Below are 20,549 nucleotides of genomic sequence, written 5' to 3' on the forward strand. Positions count from 1 at the left end.
GCCACCCCCTCCCACCTCCCGGGCCCCAGCTCCCGCTGAGCTTAGACACTACAATTCCCAGCAGGCCTTGCGCTAGCGCGGCTAAGACTTCACAGAGCCGGCGCTGCATGGGCTTCTGGGAGTTGAAGTCCTAAATGCCTCTCCCGGCTGCAGAGAGGATGGGAATTTTTTTTGTAGGTGGGGGGGTTATGAGATACCGGGGTCCCAAGGCGCTGCAGGGGGGAGGAATGATGTCCTGGACCTCGAGAGGTCGCGGAGTCTTAAATCTTCAAGAGCCATGGAGTAGGTAAACGATCCCCACGCCCGGGGTATCGGTGGGCGAGGCTGGGGTACACCTAGGTGTTTCGGGACCCCCCTTTCTCGGGCCACGTGCCCCTCCCCCGGGGCGACCAGCGAGCGCTGCAGCACCCGCACTCTCTGGCAGGAGATCCGCATGCCTCTGCACTTACCCCCGCCCCCACGCGCTGGGGCCGCCCCCCAGGATCGGCCTGGGGCGGGGGCTGGGGCAGGGGGAGGGGGGAGGAGCGGACTCACCCCGAGCCGCCGCCGCCGCCTCCGCCGCAGCAGCCCCGCGCGCCCGCCGCGGTGCCCGCTCGGCTCCTCCCCCAGCCCCTGGCGCAGGTCCGCGGCTCCTCCCTTTGCACCCCCTCCTTTCCTCCCCTCTGAACCTGCGGCTTGAAAGCCGAAATCGCGCGGCCGCAGCAAGGAAGGAGGGAGGTTTCCCGGGACCCAGGCGTCCGAGACCCAGCTCTCTGACCCAGTGGAAGAAAGATCCAGCTGTCTAGGATCATGACCTTCCGCTCCCCCAGGATTCAGGGGTCCCGGTCCCCAGCCCCTCTTCTGCCAAATGGAAAAGTCTGGGACCCCAGTCCCTTCTCCTCCCGGAACTCAGGGTACTGAGCTCCCACTCACTCAATTCTCACATCCAGGAATCCACCCCTCGCGGCCCACTCGTCCCGGGGCCTTTCCTTCACAGGACCTTCCACAGGAGTAGGAGTCTTCCCGTCTGGGGAGCTCTGAGGGCTGGAGGTGGGATGGGAGGCGGGGCCTCAGAGTTAGCGGGTCTGAAGACTCTCCGCCCGGTGCGAGGATTAGCAGGAACCTGAATTTGGATCCTGCCAGCCGGCTCCTGCCTGTGTGACCTCACGCTCTTTGCTCTTGAGGTCCAGTGTGCTCTTCCAAAAATACAGACAATAAATCTGTTTCCAAAGGGATCCAGACATTTGACAAACCAGGCAACAGAGGTAAAGCACTGGCACCAAGTAGGTGCTTAATGACTTTCTCAAAAGCAGCAAGTAAGAGTTAATGCCCTATTAATAGCAGTTAATAATAATTGCCACTGACTGTGATCTGGGCACTGAGCTAAGTGCTTGGAAAGCACTCATTTAATCTCCACTTTGGCCCTATTAGGTGTGTACAGTTATGCTATTCCCATTTCACAGAGGAGAAAACCGAGGTCCATAGAGGTTAAATCTCTCGGAGAGGACCCAGAACCTCAGAGTCACTGCAGCAACGGGCAGGGGTGGCTGGGAGGCCCCTCAGTCTTCTTTAGTGCTGCCCTCCCGACCCCCAGTGACACTCATATAAATATACTCTCTAAGTAAAAAATTACTTTCTTCTGCCAAGGCAGCTTTAAGGCAAGTTCTCTCCCTTTAACTAAATTCCATCTCCCTCCCCACATATTGCTACCTATGTATATATACATTTGCAGTCCTTGTCACACTGTAGAATCACCCAGAAATGCCTCCCAGGTTCACCTTGAATCCTATCCTCAGTGCTTTTTCATTCTCCCTGATGGACCTGCATTTGTACCCAAGGAAGCCTGCACGGGGGGAGGGGGGTACATGCCCAGATGGAGGCACACAGGTCCATGCAGCTCAGAGCCCACTCACAACGAGGCCTGCACACCCAGCTGGCCGCCCAGAGTCCACAGGCAGCCCCTGCCCAGTTCCCCAGGAGAGATACACAGAAGGAAGTATGCAGCAATGCATACATTCAGAGATGTGTGTACATGGGTGGGCTTGCCAGACTTCCATGACACATCTCCAAAGAGATAGCTTCTCATTGGCTGGCAGCTGTAGGGTACCGGTTGCACCTGTGGTTTGGGAAATGGCAGAGCCAGGCTCCAATCCAGGTCTCTTTTCAGTATTGTGTGTGAATGGTTTATATTCTCAATGCCTCAGTTCCCTGTCTGTAAATGAGGATAGTTTATGTATTATTTATTTAACTTATTTTTTTTTTAAGATTTCATTTAAATCTTTAAAGAGAGAGATGGGGGAGAGAGGGCACAAGCAGGGGGAGCAGCAGGCAGAGTGAGAGGGAGAAGCAGGCTCCCCACTGAGCAGACAGCCCAACGTGGTACTCCATCTCATGGCCCCTGAGCTGAAGGCAGACACTTAACCAACTGAGCCACCCAGGTGCCCCGAGGATAGCTTTTTAAAAGCCCAGATTCCACTTCATTACGTTATTTTGAGGATTAAATTCATATGAGGTGCTTAGAAAAAATGGTTAGTATTTAGTATTGTCATAATTAGTAATTATATGCATTTGCTCATCTACTTTTTCTCTCTTTCAAAGTAAACTCTGCAGCCAACTCTGGGGCTTGAACTTATCCCTGGAGATCAAGAACCATATGCCCTACTGACTGAGACAGCCAGATGCCTGCTCACATACTTTTTAACTGCATTTGACAATGAGGAAACTGAGGCTCAGAAAAAGGAAATGTCCTGCCTGAGGTCACACGCCTAGGAAGTTGTCAGAGGTGATCATATGGATCATATGGATTTGAATCTAGACCCTTGCATTCAGCCTCTACATTGTTTGCCTCCAGGAAGTTTGAGGACCTTGCCTGTCACAGCTTCTGGGAGTGTAGAGCAGCATAGAGTATTGGACAGGGAGGGAACCAGGAGACAGTCTTCCATATTCATTTCATTCCATCCATAGTGTCATTTGTTAAATACTTATTAAGCATAGGAATGCCTGGGTGGCAGTCGGTTAAGTGTCAGACTCTTGGTTTTGACCTCAGTCTGTGATCTCAGGATGGTGAGATTGAGCCAGCATTGAGCTCCAGGCTTGGCATGGAGTTTTCTTGAGATTCTCTCTTCCTCTCCCTCAGCCCTTCCCTCTCGTGTGCTCGCTCTCTCTAGGTACCAGGGATCCAGCTAGGAACAAAGCAGACAGAAATCCAAGTCTTGCGAGGGCCCATGGTCTGATAGAGGAGACAGAGAGTCATCAAATAAATATCTATACAGGGGTGCCTGGCTGGCTCAGTTAGAAGAGCATGCAACTCTTGATCTTGAGATCATGAGTTTGAGCCCCACATTGGGTTAAGTAACGATAACTTGAATAAATACAACTTAAGGAAAAAACTATATGTATTAGAATCAATGCTTTGTGTGTCTGAGGATGTCACGGAGGGCTTCCCTGAGGAAGTGACAGAGTAATGTCTGAACTGAACTGAGAAGGGTGAGTAGGCAGAAACCAGGTGAAGATGGGGTAAGGGGAGGAGAAGTGCTCCAGCAAGAAGGAACAGCCTGTTGGAGGCCTGGGGCAGCAGGGAGTTTGGTTCACTGAGGACTGCCAGACACATAAGCTCTATGGGGGAAGCACTTTGTTTTGTTTATTGCTTTATCCCTGCTGCCTGACGCATTGCCTGGCACACAGTAGGGACCCAATATATATGGATTGGTTGGATGAAGGATTGAACAAGTGCATGAATAAATAGAGGAATGTATGAATGTGTGTATGGATGGATGGGTGGATGGATAGATGGATGGATGGGTGGGCGGATGAGTGGACAGATGGGTGGATGGATAGATGGATCGGTGGACGGATGGATAAATGGATGGACGGATGGATGGATGAATGGGTGGGTGGGTGGGTGGGTGGGTGGATGGATGGATGGATGGATGGATGAATGGATGGATGAGTGGATGGGTGGATGAGTGGATGGATAAATGGATGGATGGATGGATGGATGGATGAATGGATGGATGGGTGGGTGGGTGGATAGATGGATGAGTGGATGGATGGATGGATGGATGGATGGATGGATGGATGGATGGTTGGATGGATGAGTGGATGGATGGATGGATGGATGGGTGGGTAGGTGGGTGGATGGATGGATGGGTGGGTGGGGGGATGGATGGATGGATGAATGGATGGATGAGTGGATGACTAGAGGACTGGATGCATGTATGGGTGGATAGGTGGGCGGATGAAGTGATAGTTGGATGGGTGAATGGTTCAGTGGGTGGATGGGTAGGTGGATGGATGAGCGATTGGATGAATTTACACAAATACCTACAGATTCACACACAAATATTCCTGGAAATAGATGCAACTACACACCCAGATACATACACACATGTGTGTAAACAAAGATTCACCTCTTCTGGTGCTGCTCCTGGAGAAGCAAACACCAAGAAATTGGCCAAGCTGGCTAGGGCCTGTGTGGATGAAGATGCAGGGAGGCAAACCCTTTGACCAGGGCTAGAACCATCCCCACCCCCCACTGCGGCACTGACATAATTTCTGGAAAAGGAAGAAAATGCCGATTCAGGGATTTGTGTCCCAGGCTGTGAGCCAGGCCAGGGAGTGGGACAGGAATGGCCCAAGAGAGATGAGGCGATGGTAGAGGGAGGCATATGGGGCTAAGACAGACAGAGAAAAAGACAGAGAGATAGAGAGACACAGAGAAACAGAGATGGAGAAATAGAGCAACGGAGACAGAGATGCAGAAAGCTATAGAGACACAGAGAATAAGAAATGAACAAAGAAAGAGACACATGACATAGAAATTCAAATTCAGACACAGAACGAGATGAGGCAGGATTCCAGAGTTGAGAGAGGAAGAAAAATAAAGACATGGAGAGAAATGGAGACACAGGGAGATGGAAACATAGAGATCCAGACTCTAGAGGGAAGATGAGAGAGACACAGATGGAAAGAGAGTGAGAGGAGAACACCCGAAGGGGGAAAAAAAGAGCTCCAGAAGAAATGGCTAAAACTGGGCTCAGAGAGGGGAAGACATTTGCCCAAGGTTGCACAGTCTGGACATAGCATTTGATGCTGGTCTGTTGAGGGCCAGTGGGGTTGGGGCTGCTGAGCATGAGCCACAGCGATAGAGAGAAATAGTCTCTCTATCTAGCTGCTGGCCTGCCAGGGCAGATAGACACAGGACCGAATGCCTGAGCAAGACAGAGTGGACCATGTTTAGTCTGGGAAAGAAGGAGACAAAGAATGAACAAAGGAAGGAGACAAAAAACACAGCTAGGAGGAGGAGGAGGAGTCAAAGAAGGGTTCTGGAGGAGGGGGCATTTGGGCTTCTTATTAAAGGGTGAGAGCATTTGGGCTTAGGGAATTGAGGAAGAGCATTCTAGGCAGAAGGCACAGAATGTGAAGAGTGAAAACAGGAGTGGGGTGGGAGGGATTTGAGAATGTTTGAAGGGGTGAGGTGGGAGAGGAAAGTGGGACCAGATTGCAGATTTCAAATTCCTGGCTGAGAAACTGCATCATTGTCCAGGGGCACCGAGGAGCCATGGGAGGGCTGCAAGCTGGTGAGGGGCAGGGTCAGCTCTGGGTGCAGAAGGATGCCTCTGGAACCCTGCAGGGAAAGGAATGAGGAGGGGAGGGCAAGAGGAAGGTTGTAGCAAGGGTCCAGGCAGGAGAGGATGAAGCCTGAGTGTCAGGACTGTGGGAATGAAGAGGAAAGGAAGCAGTAGAGAGAGTCAAGAGGGATGGAGCTTGGAGACTGAGGAGCTGTGGGGGGTAGGTGTGCCTGTGGTCATGGGAATGAAAGATGTTCCCTGTCCCATAGGGTTGGAGTTGGCCACTGGAAATGGAGAAGGACAGCCTGATAGGAAAGAAAGACATGAGGGTGCTGAAAGGGAGACAGGGCCACAGAGGAACTGAGGATGAAACTGGGTCTATTTAAGTGAGCACTGTTTTAATTGCCAATGACAAGAGACTCAAATGACTGAAGCAAAGGAGGGAATTAATTGGGTAAATGAAAGCTTCAGGCATGGCTGGATCTAGGTATCCCAATCATCCTCAGGAATCTGCATGTTTGGTCTCTGTTCTCCTCATGTTGTCTTTGCTTTTGGGCTCATTCTCTCCCCATATAGTTATGAGAGCCCCCAGCAGCTCCAACCTAGACTCGACCAGCCCAGCAAGCTTAGCACTTTAGATCCTCTTTTATAACAGGTCCAGTAAAAGTACAAGGCTGGACTCTATCCTATATTGATTTTTAAGCTCACTCCTGAAGAAATCACTCAGAAAATCAAGGCACTATTCCCTAGAAAGCAGAGAGCCTGTGCTTATCAAGTCAAGGCAGAGACCATCTTGAAGGGGAGAATAGAGCACTAGAGATATAAGTGACAGGGACAGAGAGGGGAGGACAGACAGAATAACTAAGAAAGTCCTGCCTCTTCTCCCACACTTCCTGCTGAGAGCTCTGCAGACACAAAGAAAGACATGCTTAAAGAACACCAGTGTGGCACACTCCTGCACCTGGGCCCAGGAGCCCCCAGACCGTCCACATCCACCTCTGGATCCAGGAATCTGGTCTCCCACTCCCTCCTCCCATTGACCCAGAGGTCCAGGATCCCAGCTCCCTCCTTCCTCAGACCCAGAGTTGGTGTTCCCAGCCCCTCCCCCTCCTTCTGGAGGTACCATGGCGACCAGGCCCCCTGCCCACCTTTCCCTCCCCCATACAGAATCCAGTTTCTGTTTGAATCTGGCCTGTGTCTGACCAGTTCCTGCGTGAGACAGGGATGATCGTGAGACAGGGATGATCGGAGGGCAAGTGGGACCAGAAAGGGGATGACAGAGGGCAGGGGAACCAGTTATGAGAGAAGAGAGGTGAAGAAAGATGGGAAAAGGAGACTGGGAAGAGACAGGGAGAGAAGTAGGGAGACAGAGAAAGGGTGGTAGGCTTGGAGGGAGGCAGAACACTATGAAGAGAAGGAGGGCAGGAGGGCTGGGGAAATGTTGGGGAAACTAGGGGAGAAGGAGACTGGGGGGATGGAGGGAGGGAGGGGGAGAACAGTGGGGACGAAGAGGGCAGAGAAATCAAGGGAAAGAGTGGAGGAGAGATGCAGAGAGATCAGGGGGAAAAGATGGGGAGAGAGGTGGAGAGGGACAGAGAGATGGGGAGAGAAGGAGGATGAAAGAGGGACAGAGCCAGGGAGAGGCAGAGAGTTGAGGAGACAGGGAAAAACGGAGAAAGAAGCAGGAAAAAGGCAAAGAAGGAATCGGGGCACACAGGAATTGGAACTCACTGGGTTTCCAGAGGTTAGGGGAACCCAGATTCCTATGTGGCCTCAGCCTTCCAGTTCTTCCTTATTTCCCCCCCGGGGCTTTAGAGATGAGGAGGAGACAGCAGTGGGGGGAAGGAGCTGGGGTGGGTGGTCCAGTCAGGGCCCTTCTCCCCATCCTCCTGAGACATCCCCCACCCACCTTCCCAGGATGCAGCAAGAGGTGGAGACCCTGTGCTCCTCCACCGTGGGCAACCGCAGCATGCACAGGGAGGCAGGTACTGAGCACTGTGTGTGTGTGTGTGTGTGTTTGTGTGTGTGTGTGTGTGTATTGGGGAGAAGGGGGGGCCTTCACCCGTGCCCCATGTGGTAACCCTGGATTGCAGTGTGGCCTTAAGCTAGTCACTGGCCTACCAGAAAGCCACCCCAGACTCCGTCGTTGACCAGATTCATGGGCAACACCCTTTGGACTTCAAACTACATTTGTCATGAGCCTTTGCGGTTTCTTGGCCAGTGGTCTGGACCCAGAACTACATTTCCCACGAGCCTCTGGGGACTTCACGATGCTTCTGAGGCTATTGTCTCCCTAGGTGCTCTGCCCTGGTCCCTCACACTCTCCTTTTCTCCCACACTGAGCTCAACAGCTTCCCCCAAAGTCACTCCTCCTCCCTCTTTCCCAACCTCAATGGTCCCACTACCAACCTGGTCACTGGGCTAGACCACTGGTACTGGCCCTCCCTTCCCATTTCCTCCCACAGCCATCAGTCTGCAGCCCCATCTTCCAGCCCACCTCTTGTGTCCTCTGCCTGTCTCTCCATCCCCAGAGCCCCAACTCAGGTCTTGTCCTCTTCCACATGGATGCTTTCTCTACCTAACTCCCAGTTCAGTTTTTTCCCCTAAGCCCATTCCCCACTTGGCTCCTGCAGGGTCTTCTGACCACCATCACCGACCCTGTCTCTCCTCTGCTCACACCTTTCCTTCCTTCTTCATCACCTCCAGGATAGAGTCCCAACCCTTCAGCCTCAGACCCCGTGTGGTCAGCCACCTGCTGTCAACCTCAGCCTCATGTTCCAGGACTCCCTACCTGCACTCTGCTTTAGCAGGGTCATTCATTTAGCACTCAGTCAACATTCATTGAGTAGCATCTTGGTGAGGATGCATTCGGCTAGCATGCAATAGTAATTGGACTTGGTGTAGTATAAAGAATAGGAGGACCATTATCACCCAACCAGAAGCCCAGAAGTGGGGCATGGCTTGGGTTTGGTTGAGTCAGAAGCTCAGTGATATCATTGAGGACCAGATTCTATTTCACTGCCTTTAGGCCTGAAATGTGTGTCCTTTGCATACCAGCTTACTCACCACAAAACGGCTGCCACAAGTCCCAGGTATCACTTGCTGAGGTCTTCATCTTAAAAACTCCCAAATTATCTCTCCTCACATCTTATTGGCCAGCACTCAGTCACCCACTCACTCTTGACTCAACCCCTGGCAAAAGATTATCATCATTACTTTTGTCAGCAGTTCTCAACTCTGGTCCTCACATCAGGTGAAAGGATTTAAAAAAAAAAAATCTATACCCACCCTCACTTCAGACCCAATTTAACCAGAATCTCTAGGCTCTGGGTCCTTGCATCTATATTTTCTGAATGCTTGCCAAGTGATTGCGATGAACAGTAAGGGTTGGAAGGCACTGGTTTAAACTGGATGGGATACCTTTGAGGAAATGAGATTGGTGAGGGTCCCTTGAGTTGCATGAGCAAGGGATGGACCCTTCTCAAATGGGGGAAGAAGGATGGGACTGGCTGAGTGGGGATCCTTTCTTGGTATCTGTTACAAGAGCCTCTGTGCCAGGTGCTATGCCAGGCATAGCAAATGACCTCATGGCAAAATGGACACCGTTTCTGTCCTCAGATCTCTTTTATTTTTAAAAAAGATTTCATCTTTATTTATTTACTTGAGAGAGAGAGAAGCAGACTCCCCACTGAGCAGGGAGGCTCCATCCCAGGACCCTGGGATCACTACCAGAGCCAAAGGCAGATGCTTAACCAACTGAGCCACCCAGGCGTCCCTGTCCTCAGGTCTCTTTTAGGGTCTTTGAAGACCTCTTTTGGTGATCTCTGCCCCACATCATCTCTAACCTAGACTGAGGCACCCATCTGATAAATATAGTTTATGTAGAGCTTCAGAAAAGTTGAGTGGAACTGAGTTGACTAGTTGGCCAGTTTTGTAGATCAGTATTTCAGTTTTGTGGCTGGCTTTGTGGTACTTCAGAACCAGAAATATTTTTAACTTACTAGGGTGAGAACTTTGGCGTCAGATATCAGAAAGCCCATGGGTCTCCAGTGTTTTTGCCTATGGTGCCCGATTAGTGAAATGACCCAGCCTGTTCCCACACAGGGAGGGCAGACAGAGAGGGTGGACACCAACTCACAAATAATTAATAACCTACAAATGCAATAACCATGCCTTAGTCTTGGGGCTGAAGGGAATTCTGAGAAGTTATTGCAGATGACCATATTCTTTTGCTTAAAAACCTGAGTCCCTGGTGGTCCCTCTGCATAAACAACCTTTTCCCTGCCATTCCTCTTTTCTTTCTTTTCCTTCCTTCCTTCCTTCCTTCCTTCCTTCCTTCCTTCCTCCCTCTTTCTTTCTTTCTTCTTTCTTTGTTTCTCTCTCTCTTTCTCTTTTTCCTTTCAGTAGGCTCCATGACCTGAGCTGAGATCAAGAGTTGGACGCTCAACTGACTGAGCCACCCAGGCGCTGCCCTGCCATTTCTTTATTTGGCAAGCTCCTCCTTATTCCCTGGGTCTCCCTGTAGACATTACCTCCTTCAAGGAGCCTTCCCTGATTGCCCCTAGATTAGGCTTCGCCTTCACCTCATGACATCTCCGCTGTATATTCTATCATCCTTTATAGTGACTGCTTCCCTCACCAGACTGGGAGCTCCTGGCAAGTAGGGCAGTTGGTCTAGACAGAGTGGGGTAAGAGGCAGCAGACTGGGGAGATTGAGAACACAGAGTCTAGATCCAGATGCTTAGATTTTTATCCTGTGTCACCTTGGGCAAGTCCCATGATCTCTCTATGCTTCTGTTTCATCATTTGTTAAATTGCACTATTTCAGCAAGCTGTCGTGAGGATGCAATGGAAAACACTTTAGAAAGTGATTGGCTTTTTATTTTATTTTATTTTCAAAGTAAGCTCTACACCCAGTGTGAGGCTTGAACTCACAATCCTGAGATCAAGAATTGGATGCTCTACCAACTAAGCCAGCCAGGTGCCCCAAGGGTTTGGCTTTTTAAAAGGGATTGTAGGGGTGCCTGGGTGGCTCAGTGGGTTAAAGCCTCTGCCCTCGGCTCAGATCATGATCTCAGGGTCCTGGGATCAAGCTCCGCATGGGCTCTCAAGCCTGCATTGGGCTCTCTGCTCAGCAGGGAGTCTGCTTCCCTTCCTCTCTCTCTGCCTGCTCCTCTGCCTGCTTGTGATCTCTGTCAAATAAATAAGTAAATCTTTAAAAATATAATAAAAGGGATTGTAAACCTAGAGTTATTATTATCATTATATGGACAGATGTGGGGAGGCTATTGTGTTGGAGAGATGTAGGGGAAGCCAGTATAGCTGGAAGAAAATGATTAGAAAAGTCAACAGGGGTTGCGACCACACACAGAGATCTTGTTAAAATGCAGATTCTGATTCCATAGGTCTGGGAAATACTGTGTTTCTTTCTTTTTTGTTTCAATTTGTTTTCCAAGTTGCATACATAAAACAAAGAGATCGTAAATATATTTCAATCCGTTTGGACACATGCCTAGGTTCATCTCACCCAAAGCACTGTGAAGCATAGACTATCCCCATTATACCAGTTCCCTCACATCCAAATGCTGTGTTTCAAACAAGGTACTGCTCCCCAGATCACACACTGAGGAGCGAGTCCCCACCTCAGGGAGGACTGTACCCTGAAGGCAAGAGGAAGCCACTGGTGGTTCGCAAGCATGGGGTGTTGCGATGGAATGATCACCCCAGCTGCCCTGTGGAAACAGACGGGAGGTGGGAGGATGGGGACCAGAGCAGGAGACTTACTATGGTACAAGCTCAGTCAAAGACCACCAGGATCATAGCTGTGACATAGCTGTGTGCTGGAGACAGGCTCTTGTGAGTCGATTGTTAAATTTTGCAAGCTGGTTGTTATAACTGTGGGAGCATGGAATTGGTCATGGTGGGAGTACTGACAGAATGAAAACTGGCAAAGGCTACAGTGGGTGTGGTGTGAGCGCATGTGGGCACATGTAAGAGAGAGACAGAGACAGAGTGATATTAATTAGACATTTACCAGCACACCCCTAAGTTTACTGACTTGTACTGAAGGAGTCCGTAACACATGGACCGTCTTAGTAGGAGGGTGTTAGGGAGGACTTATTATTATGGGAGCTCCTGGGTTAGGTGACTTTGGGAGAATTCAGGGAAGCAGGATTTGCTCTGGATCGGATGCTGGCAGGAAGTGGAGGCAAGGCTATGACGCAGGAGGGATGAATGGAGCGAACATTGTGGGTGGGGAAGAAGCAGCATCAGCTCTAAACCAAGAGGAGGATGTTTGGTCATTTCGTGGTTTGGATGGTGTTCATGTTGTGTGGTGCTGAGACATAACTCTGCTCTTATTTTTATCTTGGTCTATCATGGTAACAGAGTGGCCTTGGCTGACGTGGGTGTTCTGTGAGATTGTTTATGTCCGACATAAACAGCCCTGGCTGTTGAGGGCTGCTTTCCTCTTTGTTCATTTGCTGTAACAAAGAGACACCCCCACACATGATGGCATGAAGAAGAGAGCGTATTTCTCTCATGTGACGGGAGGCAGGTGGTCTGGATTGGTGGGACATCTCAGCCCCATGAGATGACTCAGGGACCCAGATTCCCTCCATATTGTTGCTCTAGCACGGCTGAAGCTGGCTTGTTGCTACATCCATTCCAGTACAAGGGAAGGGGAAACAAGTCAAAGACAAGCAACGGACTTTTAAACAAATGACTCCAAAGTTTCATCCCTCACTCCCCTAACACAGTTGGTGAGAACTCCGTCACATGGCCACACACAGCTGCAAGGGATGCTGGGAACCGTTTTATCTAGCCCGACGGCTGGTCAGACTCTAAGACTGTAGAGGAGGGGCAAAACGGGTTATGTGAGACAACTAGCTGTTGGCCATTAAGAGAGACCCTTTAGTCAATGGAGGAGTTGCCTAGAGCGGCTCAGATTTGACAGCTGTTATCAGACTAGTTGCAATCAGAAGGCCTTTTCTGAGAGTGCTGGGAAAACCACACACTGGATTCAAAGGCTGCTGCTGGGCTAGGGTGACTGGAATAGGAAGCAAAATGCATGACAAGCCCCTTTCTCTTCCTCCAGCCTTGCGATCTATCTCTCTCTCTCGCTCTCTCTCTCTCTTTCGTGCGCGCGCGCGCCCCCTACAGGCAGAGCCTAGCAGGAACCCAGCTGTTGCAGCAGCAGAAACGGGGCGTGGGGGTTGGGGGGGGAGGGTTGATGGAGTCCCTGCCCTGGGATCAGAGTGGGTGCAGAAGGGAGTTGTTTGGAGCTGAGAGGCAATAGCTTAGTAGGTGGCATAAGAGCTATTCGGGGTGGCATGGACAACCCTTCGTGATGCCCATTTAGGCCAAAAAATGTCAGAGGAGTGCTCAGGACTGCTGACATTGAGTTCTTCATCCCCAGGAGCCCTCCTTGTGGACCTAGAGACCCCAGAGGAGACGCCAACCCGGAGCCTGGGCAGGCCTGTCAAATCCTCGTGAGTGGCCCCTGGCCCCTCTGATCTCAGCTCCTCCAAGCGCAATGTCAGCAACCCCTGACCTCAGAGGTCCTGCCCGCTCGCTCTCTCCCCAGAAAGCAGTACCTGCGCCAGGTCATTGCAGAATACGAGGCGCTGGACCGAGAGCTCCCGTGCATCCGGAAGTTCCCCACACCACCCGCTGCCCAGCCTCTCTGTCTGTGCATGGAGACCTCGGTGAGTGGCCTCCTCGCCCCTGCCCCTACCCCTGGGACACCAGGCCCGAGTTTCTGCACAGTTTTACTGGGAGGATAGAAAGAGAACTGGCTCAGAAATGAGGTGGACAAAGCTTAAATCTAGACTCGGCAGCTTACCAGCTGTGGGCTTGGCACCAGGTTTTAGGCTGCTAAAAATTGATTATGAATTTGTCAAGGGATCAATCATCATATTTATCACTGCTGATCCCAGAGAGGCAAAGAGAAGGGGAGGAAAAGGGGCAGCGAAGGGCAGAGATCAAAAGACAGAGAGCAGGGAGACTGAGGACACAGGGAGTCCTTTCAATCCTTCTACCATGAAATTCTGTAAAGTTTGCAAATGTAGCAAAGACTCAAGATAAAGCCCCTGCTTTTGGAGATTCAGTGTCCAAATCTGTTGGTAATCCCTACCATCAGTCAGAGGAGGTATCTACTAGGTTCTTACTGGTAAATTAAAACCTTAATGGGATGCTTCCATGCACCAGGCACAGGACCCAGACGCACTCCCTCAGCCCATCTTTGTGAGTTTAGCCCAACAGAGATTGTTGTCCTTGTCTTCCTTGTGGCTCTGAACAGAAGACCCTGCCTCCACCACACATACACCCACAGCTTGCCTTCCTGGAGATGACCAGTTTCATGATTTCATCCTAGTTCATCAGCAATTTTATATGCTATGACCATAGTATATCACCTTCAACATGGTAATCTCATGCTGAAAATGTGGTTAGTGATCAATGTTTTCGAATGGCAAGAAGTCACAACCCCTATGATCACTATTATTATTATTATTATTATTTTACAACGGAATATTCCTTAAAATGCTAATAGAAACATAAAAGGAAAAGTGTACAACCTTAATCCTTGCAGGATCTTCGAGAGTTGCTAAAAGCCTGCCATCCAGCGCAGGTTGCTGGAGAACTTTTTGGTAAAGTTGGCCAAATTGGTAAATCATTTAATCCACCTGTTCATTGGCAAATCGGCTCCTTGAGAATTGCTTTTTGGAGAATGACCTAGGAGGACAGGTAGATGCTTTTCTACCTCAAAGATACCTGTGCTCCCCGCTTTGACTACAGCGACGGGCTCCTGAGATCGAGTGTGAGTCTTGCCTCGCAAATGCCACCTGAGATTCTGGCAGGTCCTGCAAGTGGGTCTAAGGTAGGGGCTTAGGAACCTGGACTGAACCGGACTGTCTCGTACTGAAGTTCTCTTGACTCCTCCAGCCAGAGGAGGACCTTACCCACCTAGAGGTGCTGGAGGCTCTGGAGGCCGAGTTACCCGGCGCCATGGAGAGCGGGCGCGTGGGCAGCATCCGCTTTGAAAATATGAATGTCATCTGTGGGACTGCGGGGCGCCGGGACAGGTAAGCCTGCCGCGGGGTCGCCGTCCCGAAGGAACAAGAGAGGCGTGGCTAGGAGTGGGAGTGAGGGGTGTGGCCTACTGAGGGCAGTGGGGAGGGGCCAAGGCGCTGAGTGGGCGGGGCCGAGAAGGGAAGGCTGTGTGGTCTGGAGAAGGGCTTGATGGGTGCAAGGGCGGGACGATGGGGCTGAGAGTGAAGTGAAGCGGGAAAGGGCTCGAGACGAGAGTGAGAGCAGGGAAGGGGGAGGGCCAGGTGAGATCAGAGAGAAGGCGGGACCTGGACTGAGGAAATGGACGTTGAGTGACCCGGATAGGTAACACCGAGGTGTGGGGTCGAAGCCTGGACCCATCACATTGAGGGAGTGGGGACCAGGAGAGATCTAGAGAGTCAGAGGCCTGTAGTGTCTAGCTGGGGGCGAGGCCGGGAGAAACTTAAATCTGGGGACAGGCCTGAGAGACACACTGAAGGGGGCCCGGCCCTGGAACGGCGGTTTGAAGAGATAGAGCCTCGACAGACCACGATTGGGGGACAGGACCAGGCTGAGAGAAGACGGGACCTAGAATGACCCGCGTAAGGATCGAAGTACGGGTTGACTTCGGCGAGACGGCAGGGCTGCTGAGGGGTTTAGGGACAGCGGGACGAGCTGAGCAACCGCAGTGGGTAAACGAACGGGGAGGAGGGACCAGGCAGGGACTCTCCGACAATCAAAGGCGGGGCTGGGACCAGCGATTCCTTTCGGTCTCCGCCCCGTCCCTGTGCTCTTGGCCCTGCCCCCTCGCAGGTGGCTCATCACGGTCACTGACTTCCAGACTCGCTCGCGTCTGCTGCGCTCCGGTATCCGCCTCCGCGGGAACGCTCACCCGCTGGTGCGCCACGACGAGCTGCTGTTGGCGGATTACCGCCTGCACCTGCGCCGCTCCCTTGTCCGGCGGCGCATGCTCGAGGCTCTAGGGGCGGAGCCGACCGAGGAAGACTAACATTTAGAGGGCGGGCCGCGGCTGCGCAAGCCCACCGCCCCGCGGGCTCGGGCGACCCACCCGGAACCCCCGGAGGGAAGGGGGCGTTGCCTCCCCAGGAAGGAGGCGGGACCGGCTCGAGGGGGTGGATACTGTGAGTTTAATTATAAAGAATGACCTGGTACAAAAGCCATTTCTCTCTGCAAAATTTTGGTGGGGAGTCAGGGGGAGGGAGGTGATGGGGGTAGGGATGAACCCCCATAATATAATCCCGCCTCCCTCATCTTCCCCCAGTCCCTGCAAATGGACGCCTGGGTCCCCATCCCTTGAATGATGAACTGAGGCTCGCGAGAGGGAAGACCCGGCGCCGGGGCTTTCAACCCATGCTGATCCGTCTCAGCGAGAACCAGACGTCCTCATCCGCCCCCCTTCTCTTTTCTCCCACCCCCCTTGGAAGACAATTCTCGGGCTTTTATTTCAGGTTTTTTTTTTTTTTCTGGATTTTTTTGTGTGTGTGTTCTAGGTTTTTTTTTTTTTTTAATATTTTCTTTTGTTTTTGTTCCTCTTTTTGCTTTATCCTCTCCGCCCCGCGCTGCCCCCATCCAGTCCCTTCCCCATCCCACCCCGATCTCCTCCCCCCCCACCCCCTACACCCTCCCCAACCCCGCGACACCCATCCAAAATGAACAAGCCCTTGATAGACGGGTGCCGCGCAGGCCCCCTGCGGGCGGGGGGCATCCGACAAGGGGGAGGGGGCGGGTAGGGGCCCAGCATGACCTCTGCCCCCCTCCTTGCTACCCCTCCCCCCTCCCACGACCCTCCCACAAGGTTCCCCGCAGATCCCTGACGTGGTGAGGGGAGAGGGCTGCAAGCACCCTCCCCCCCCATGGACGGAGCGCCCCCCCCTCGGGGGTAGGGGGCAGCAGAGAGGGAATGGGCTTGGGGAAAGGAGGGGGAGCTCCCTTCTTTGGCAGCTGAACATGGGGGGGACCTGAGGGCGATGCCCTCCCCCCTTTACCCACAGTAGTAGAGGGGGCTTCCCAGGGGAAGGGGTGGCTTAAAATTCCCAAGCCCCAGGAATAAAGGAAGTGGGGAAGCGTGCAGGAAGGGAACAGCCATGCTGGAGGGAGGAGGAGTTCGTTGGAGAAAAGGAAAGGTTTGGAGGGGGAAGGATCTTCGTGCAAAATGGATGGAGAGATGGTCTAGGAAGAGTGAGAGGAGGGAGGATGTGCAAGAGGTCACAGACTGGAGCAGGGAGAAGAGGAAGCGTGGAGGCACGGTGAGCAAGAGGGGAGTGTGCATAGGGTCTTCTCTTGCCAGGAGAAAGGAGTGTCCAAGGGGTGAGAAAACAGGCAGGGTAAGAACGTCCGGAAGAGGTGTTCCTCCACAGGCACAAAACAAGGATGCTAGGAAAAGAAACGACAGTACAGCCCAAGAGTGTGTGGAAGGAGACAAGTGTGCAAAAGGAGAGAGACAGTTGAGTTCCCCCCAGGGAGACTGAAACATTCCGGGAGCCAACAGGAACAAGGAGAGATTCAAGAATGAGTGTGCAGCAAAGCCACGCTCTGCAGAAACGTTAGAGAAGGAACGTGGCCTCCAGAGAGCGGTGGAAGAGCTGGGGAGGACATGTGCGCAAGAGTTGAGTGAGTGAGAAAGCTCACAAAAGAACTGAGAAATGAAGCAGGACACAGATCTGGAAAAGAAGGGTGCACAGAACTGGGAACCTGGCAAAGAGGAAGAAAATGAGAGAGAAGCAGTTCCTGGGAGGCAGGTGTGCGGGATGTGGAAGAAGTGATGGTGTGAGGAGGGGAGGGGCAGGGAAGGGCATGGGAGTGTCACTGTTAGAGGGAGAGGCGTGGGGAGTCAGAACATGGGGCTTTGACAACAAGAAGGGGAAATGTTTAAGACGATGGGCACAAGCGTGTCAGGAGCCGTGCATGAGATAGTAAGTGCACAAGAACTGAGTCAAGGCAGGTGTGTTCCACAGAATAAATACGTGTGCACGGAGTTTGTGAGTGGGTAGGGAAAAGGGTGTCCCAAGTGTGTCTGCAGCAAGGGTTTAGAGATTTTCAGGAGTGAGGTGTGTAAAGGAAGGTACCAAGGGAAGAGTACGCAGGCAAGAGTTTGAGACAGGAAGGGTATGGAACGTAGAAGAAGAAATGCAATGTGTGCTAGGGAAACAGGGTGTTTGAGTGCTGAGAGGGCCTCATGAGCCAGAAGCAAAGGCGGAGTGTGCAAGACAGCGAGAGGGCAAATTTGTGCAAAATTGTAGCCCAGGGAGAGGAGAGGCAAGCAGGCGTGCAAAGGAGCGTGCAAGAGGCCGGGGCGGTGTGTGTGGGGGGGAAGAGGCGGCTGCTGTATGTGCTGGGGAGAAGGGAAGGTGGGGAGAACCCAGGGGCCTGGAGGGGGCGAGGAAGGGTTGTTAGAGGGGCGGCAGGTGGTGGAATCTGAGGGCACCCCCTTCCCCTGTGGCCGGGACAACCCGCATCCAATCAGGCTCAGGGCTGACCCTCTATGGCTCTGTCTGTTCCCCCCTCCCCAGAATCGACCCTTCCCTCCTCCTCCATCCCCCTCTGTGATTTCCTCCATCACCCCCGCCTCCTTTGCTCCCTGCTTCACACACAGTCTTGTGTCAGCTGCCCCCTCCTGTGAGGTGCAAATGTCTGGCTGGGATCAGGCCACCTGGTGACCTCCAGCCTTGGGAGAGGAGGGCAGGGCGCAGTTCTAGCAGAGTCCCTGGCCCAGGGGGAGAGAATGACGGTCAGGGGTCAGAGGTCAAGAGGCCAGTAGGCCCAGGGGTTCTGTGGACGGGCTGGTCCGTCCAGTCCAGCCATCACCTCTCCAGGAAAAATTTGAGAGCCCGGTCGATGTTCATGCGGTGGCCCACCCTGGTCACACCCAGATCGACGTAATCCTCCTTGGTCAAGGCAGGCAGATGGGAGCCATCGATCTCGTGGTCCAGGAACTGCGCCCGGTGCTCAGCCAACCCCAGCCACTCAAGCCAATCAGCCACATCGAACTTGGTCCAGAACCCCAGAGGCTTAGCGCCGAAGGGCTTGTCCGGGGGCAGCGAAAGCAGGCGGGTTGGTGAGAGGGAGCGGGAGGCCCCTGACAAGGCCCCACCAAGCCCCCCAGACATCCCAGGGTGTGGTGGCACAAAGACAGGGGCGAAAGGATCAGCTGAACCTCCTGCCCCTCCGGTTGGGGAGCTGCGGATGTCAAAGAGGCCCGGATACAGGGGTCCGGAAGGCAGGATGGGCAGGGACGAGGGCCTGGGCGCAGGGCTGACCTTGTGCTCCGAGGCGGGCAGCAGTGAGGGGCTGGGGGCCCGGCGGAGCAGAGGAGGCCGCATCTCGAACTCCACGCCCTGGAGGTGGCGGGTGGACGTGGAGGAGGAGGCTGAGGGTGAGGTGGCCCCCGACGCTGCAGCAGCTGAAGGGGGGACCCCGCTTCCTGTGGGGAGTGGCGGCAGAGGTGGTTTGGGCCAGTTCTGAAACAGGCTGCTGACGGGTTTGGAGAGGAGCGAGGACTGGGAGTCTTCAGAGAGTCTGGAAGGTGACAAAGGGGCAAGGGTGGAGGAAGGGGGTTTGGAGGGCAATGGCGGGGTGAGAAAGAGGCAGAGGTCAAGACGTAGGGAGAGAAGAGACACAGGAGCGGGGGGGTAGAGAAGTGGAGGAGAGAGATGGGAAGAGATAGAAGGGGCGAGGGGGTGAGACAGATGTCAGGACAGAAATGAAGGGAGAGAAGAACGAGAGGACAGGGAGAGGGTGACAGTCAAGAGAGATGAAAGAAAAAGAGACATTAAGTGATAATAATAATAATCGCCACCACTTACTGATGCTCACGTGTGCCAGGCATTGTTCTAAGTGCTTTACATATCGCATCTCAGTGTATTCCCCATGACAGCCCTGATGCAGGTTACTATTATTATCAGCAGCACAGAGAGGTTAAGTAACTTGCCTAAAGACACACAGCCAGGAAGTGGCAGAGCCCAGTTATATGGCACCAAAGTCTGAGCTCTTAACCACTACTCTATACTGCCTATCGGGTTATGGCCAGTCACAGCAGAGTGGAAGACAGGGAGACGGTGAGAGAGGAACAAAAAGAGGGTGAGCGTTCAAGGGAGAGAGATGGAAGGGGATAGGGGACAGAGAGAGAGAGAGAGAGAGAGAGGGAGAGAGATGAGGAGAGGGAGATGAAAGAGAGAAGAAACAAGGGGAGAAAAAGGTTCCCCTCATCCCTTTAGCTCCTTCAGAGCAGTCCTGCCTCAGGACCTTTGAACAGGCTGTTACCTTGGCCTAGCTCACTTCCTCCATGTAGCCATGAGATCTGCTCCCTCCCTTCCTTCAGTTTCTGCTCATCTTGCTGGTTTATTGTGAGGCATTTTCTGACCATCCCCATCCCTGCCTCGTTAGACTATGAGCTCTGTGAAGGCAGGGCCTTGCCTGTCCTGTCCCCTATGGTGTCCCTATCACTCGGCAGGGCACCCAGTGCACAGTAGGTGCTAAAGCAATAGCAGTGCATCTCGCCTATATTAAGCATCCTCTCCTCCACCCAGAATACTTAGAAATGATCAGCCAGTTGCCCTAGATCTTAAAGGCTTGAGAAAACCACATTCAGACATCACCCCATGAGGGTCTGATGTCCCTCAGAGGACATCAGACCCTCAGAGTTAGAGTGAGCTCTGCAGAAGGCCAAGGGCAAGGGGATTAAGAGACCTCTCCTCACTCTCTCCGTATGCCTGAATCAGGAATGTGACTCTACTTGCCCTAGACTAGAAGGTCTTGAATGAGCTCGAACTTTGTGGCGATCCTGGCTAAGCTAGCTGCTTTAGGAAACTTCTTCACTATCCTGTATTTTTCCTTCTACACTTGCTGGGCCTTGGTAAGAGGCCCCTCCCCTCCCCCAACTCCTGTTACAACAGAGGCCCACATTTAATCCTCTAGAAAACCCTTTAGGTGGGT

The 20,549-nt window shown here is 52.6% G+C and overlaps 3 protein-coding genes across 18 annotated transcripts in view; 1 reads left to right on the forward strand and 2 right to left on the reverse strand.

Moving 5' to 3' along the window:
- The window catches only part of SYT3 (synaptotagmin 3), a 15,290-nt gene extending 14,180 nt beyond the window's left edge, over positions 1–1,110 (reverse strand). Inside the window, exon 1 of one of the 7 annotated variants that reach the window (XM_032324388.1) lies at positions 913–1,110. The gene's annotated coding sequence lies outside the window, so the exon portion shown is untranslated. Of the gene's footprint in view, positions 1–197; positions 355–449; positions 474–534; positions 575–912 lie in introns of those variants that run through there. The other 6 variants (XM_032324392.1, XM_032324393.1, XM_032324395.1 and 3 more) reach the window with 6 other exon arrangements.
- C19H19orf81 (chromosome 19 C19orf81 homolog) overlaps positions 1–15,678 on the forward strand; it is a 16,716-nt gene extending 1,038 nt beyond the window's left edge. The window contains exons 1-6 of one of the 5 annotated variants that reach the window (XM_032324401.1): positions 6,713–6,784; positions 7,466–7,534; positions 12,967–13,039; positions 13,135–13,255; positions 14,493–14,632; positions 15,411–15,678. In XM_032324401.1, coding sequence (XP_032180292.1) covers positions 7,468–7,534; positions 12,967–13,039; positions 13,135–13,255; positions 14,493–14,632; positions 15,411–15,606 — 597 coding nt within the window. In that variant the 5' untranslated portion in view covers positions 6,713–6,784; positions 7,466–7,467 and the 3' untranslated portion in view covers positions 15,607–15,678. Of the gene's footprint in view, positions 1–6,712; positions 6,862–7,179; positions 7,535–12,966; positions 13,040–13,134; positions 13,256–14,492; positions 14,633–15,410 lie in introns of those variants that run through there. The other 4 variants (XM_032324398.1, XM_032324399.1, XM_032324397.1 and 1 more) reach the window with 4 other exon arrangements.
- Positions 15,679–16,094: 416 nt separating this feature from the next.
- Positions 16,095–20,549, reverse strand: part of SHANK1 (SH3 and multiple ankyrin repeat domains 1) — a 55,516-nt gene continuing 51,061 nt past the window's right edge. For 5 of the 6 annotated variants that reach the window (XM_032324383.1, XM_032324382.1, XM_032324386.1 and 2 more), the window contains one exon: positions 16,095–19,133. In XM_032324383.1, coding sequence (XP_032180274.1) covers positions 18,419–19,133 — 715 coding nt within the window. In that variant the 3' untranslated portion in view covers positions 16,095–18,418. Of the gene's footprint in view, positions 19,134–19,545; positions 19,627–20,549 lie in introns of all 6 variants that reach the window. The other variant, XM_032324387.1, reaches the window with a different exon arrangement.

Source organism: Mustela erminea, chromosome 19 (assembly GCF_009829155.1).
Source record: "Mustela erminea isolate mMusErm1 chromosome 19, mMusErm1.Pri, whole genome shotgun sequence".
Classification (NCBI taxonomy): Eukaryota; Metazoa; Chordata; class Mammalia; order Carnivora; family Mustelidae; genus Mustela; species Mustela erminea.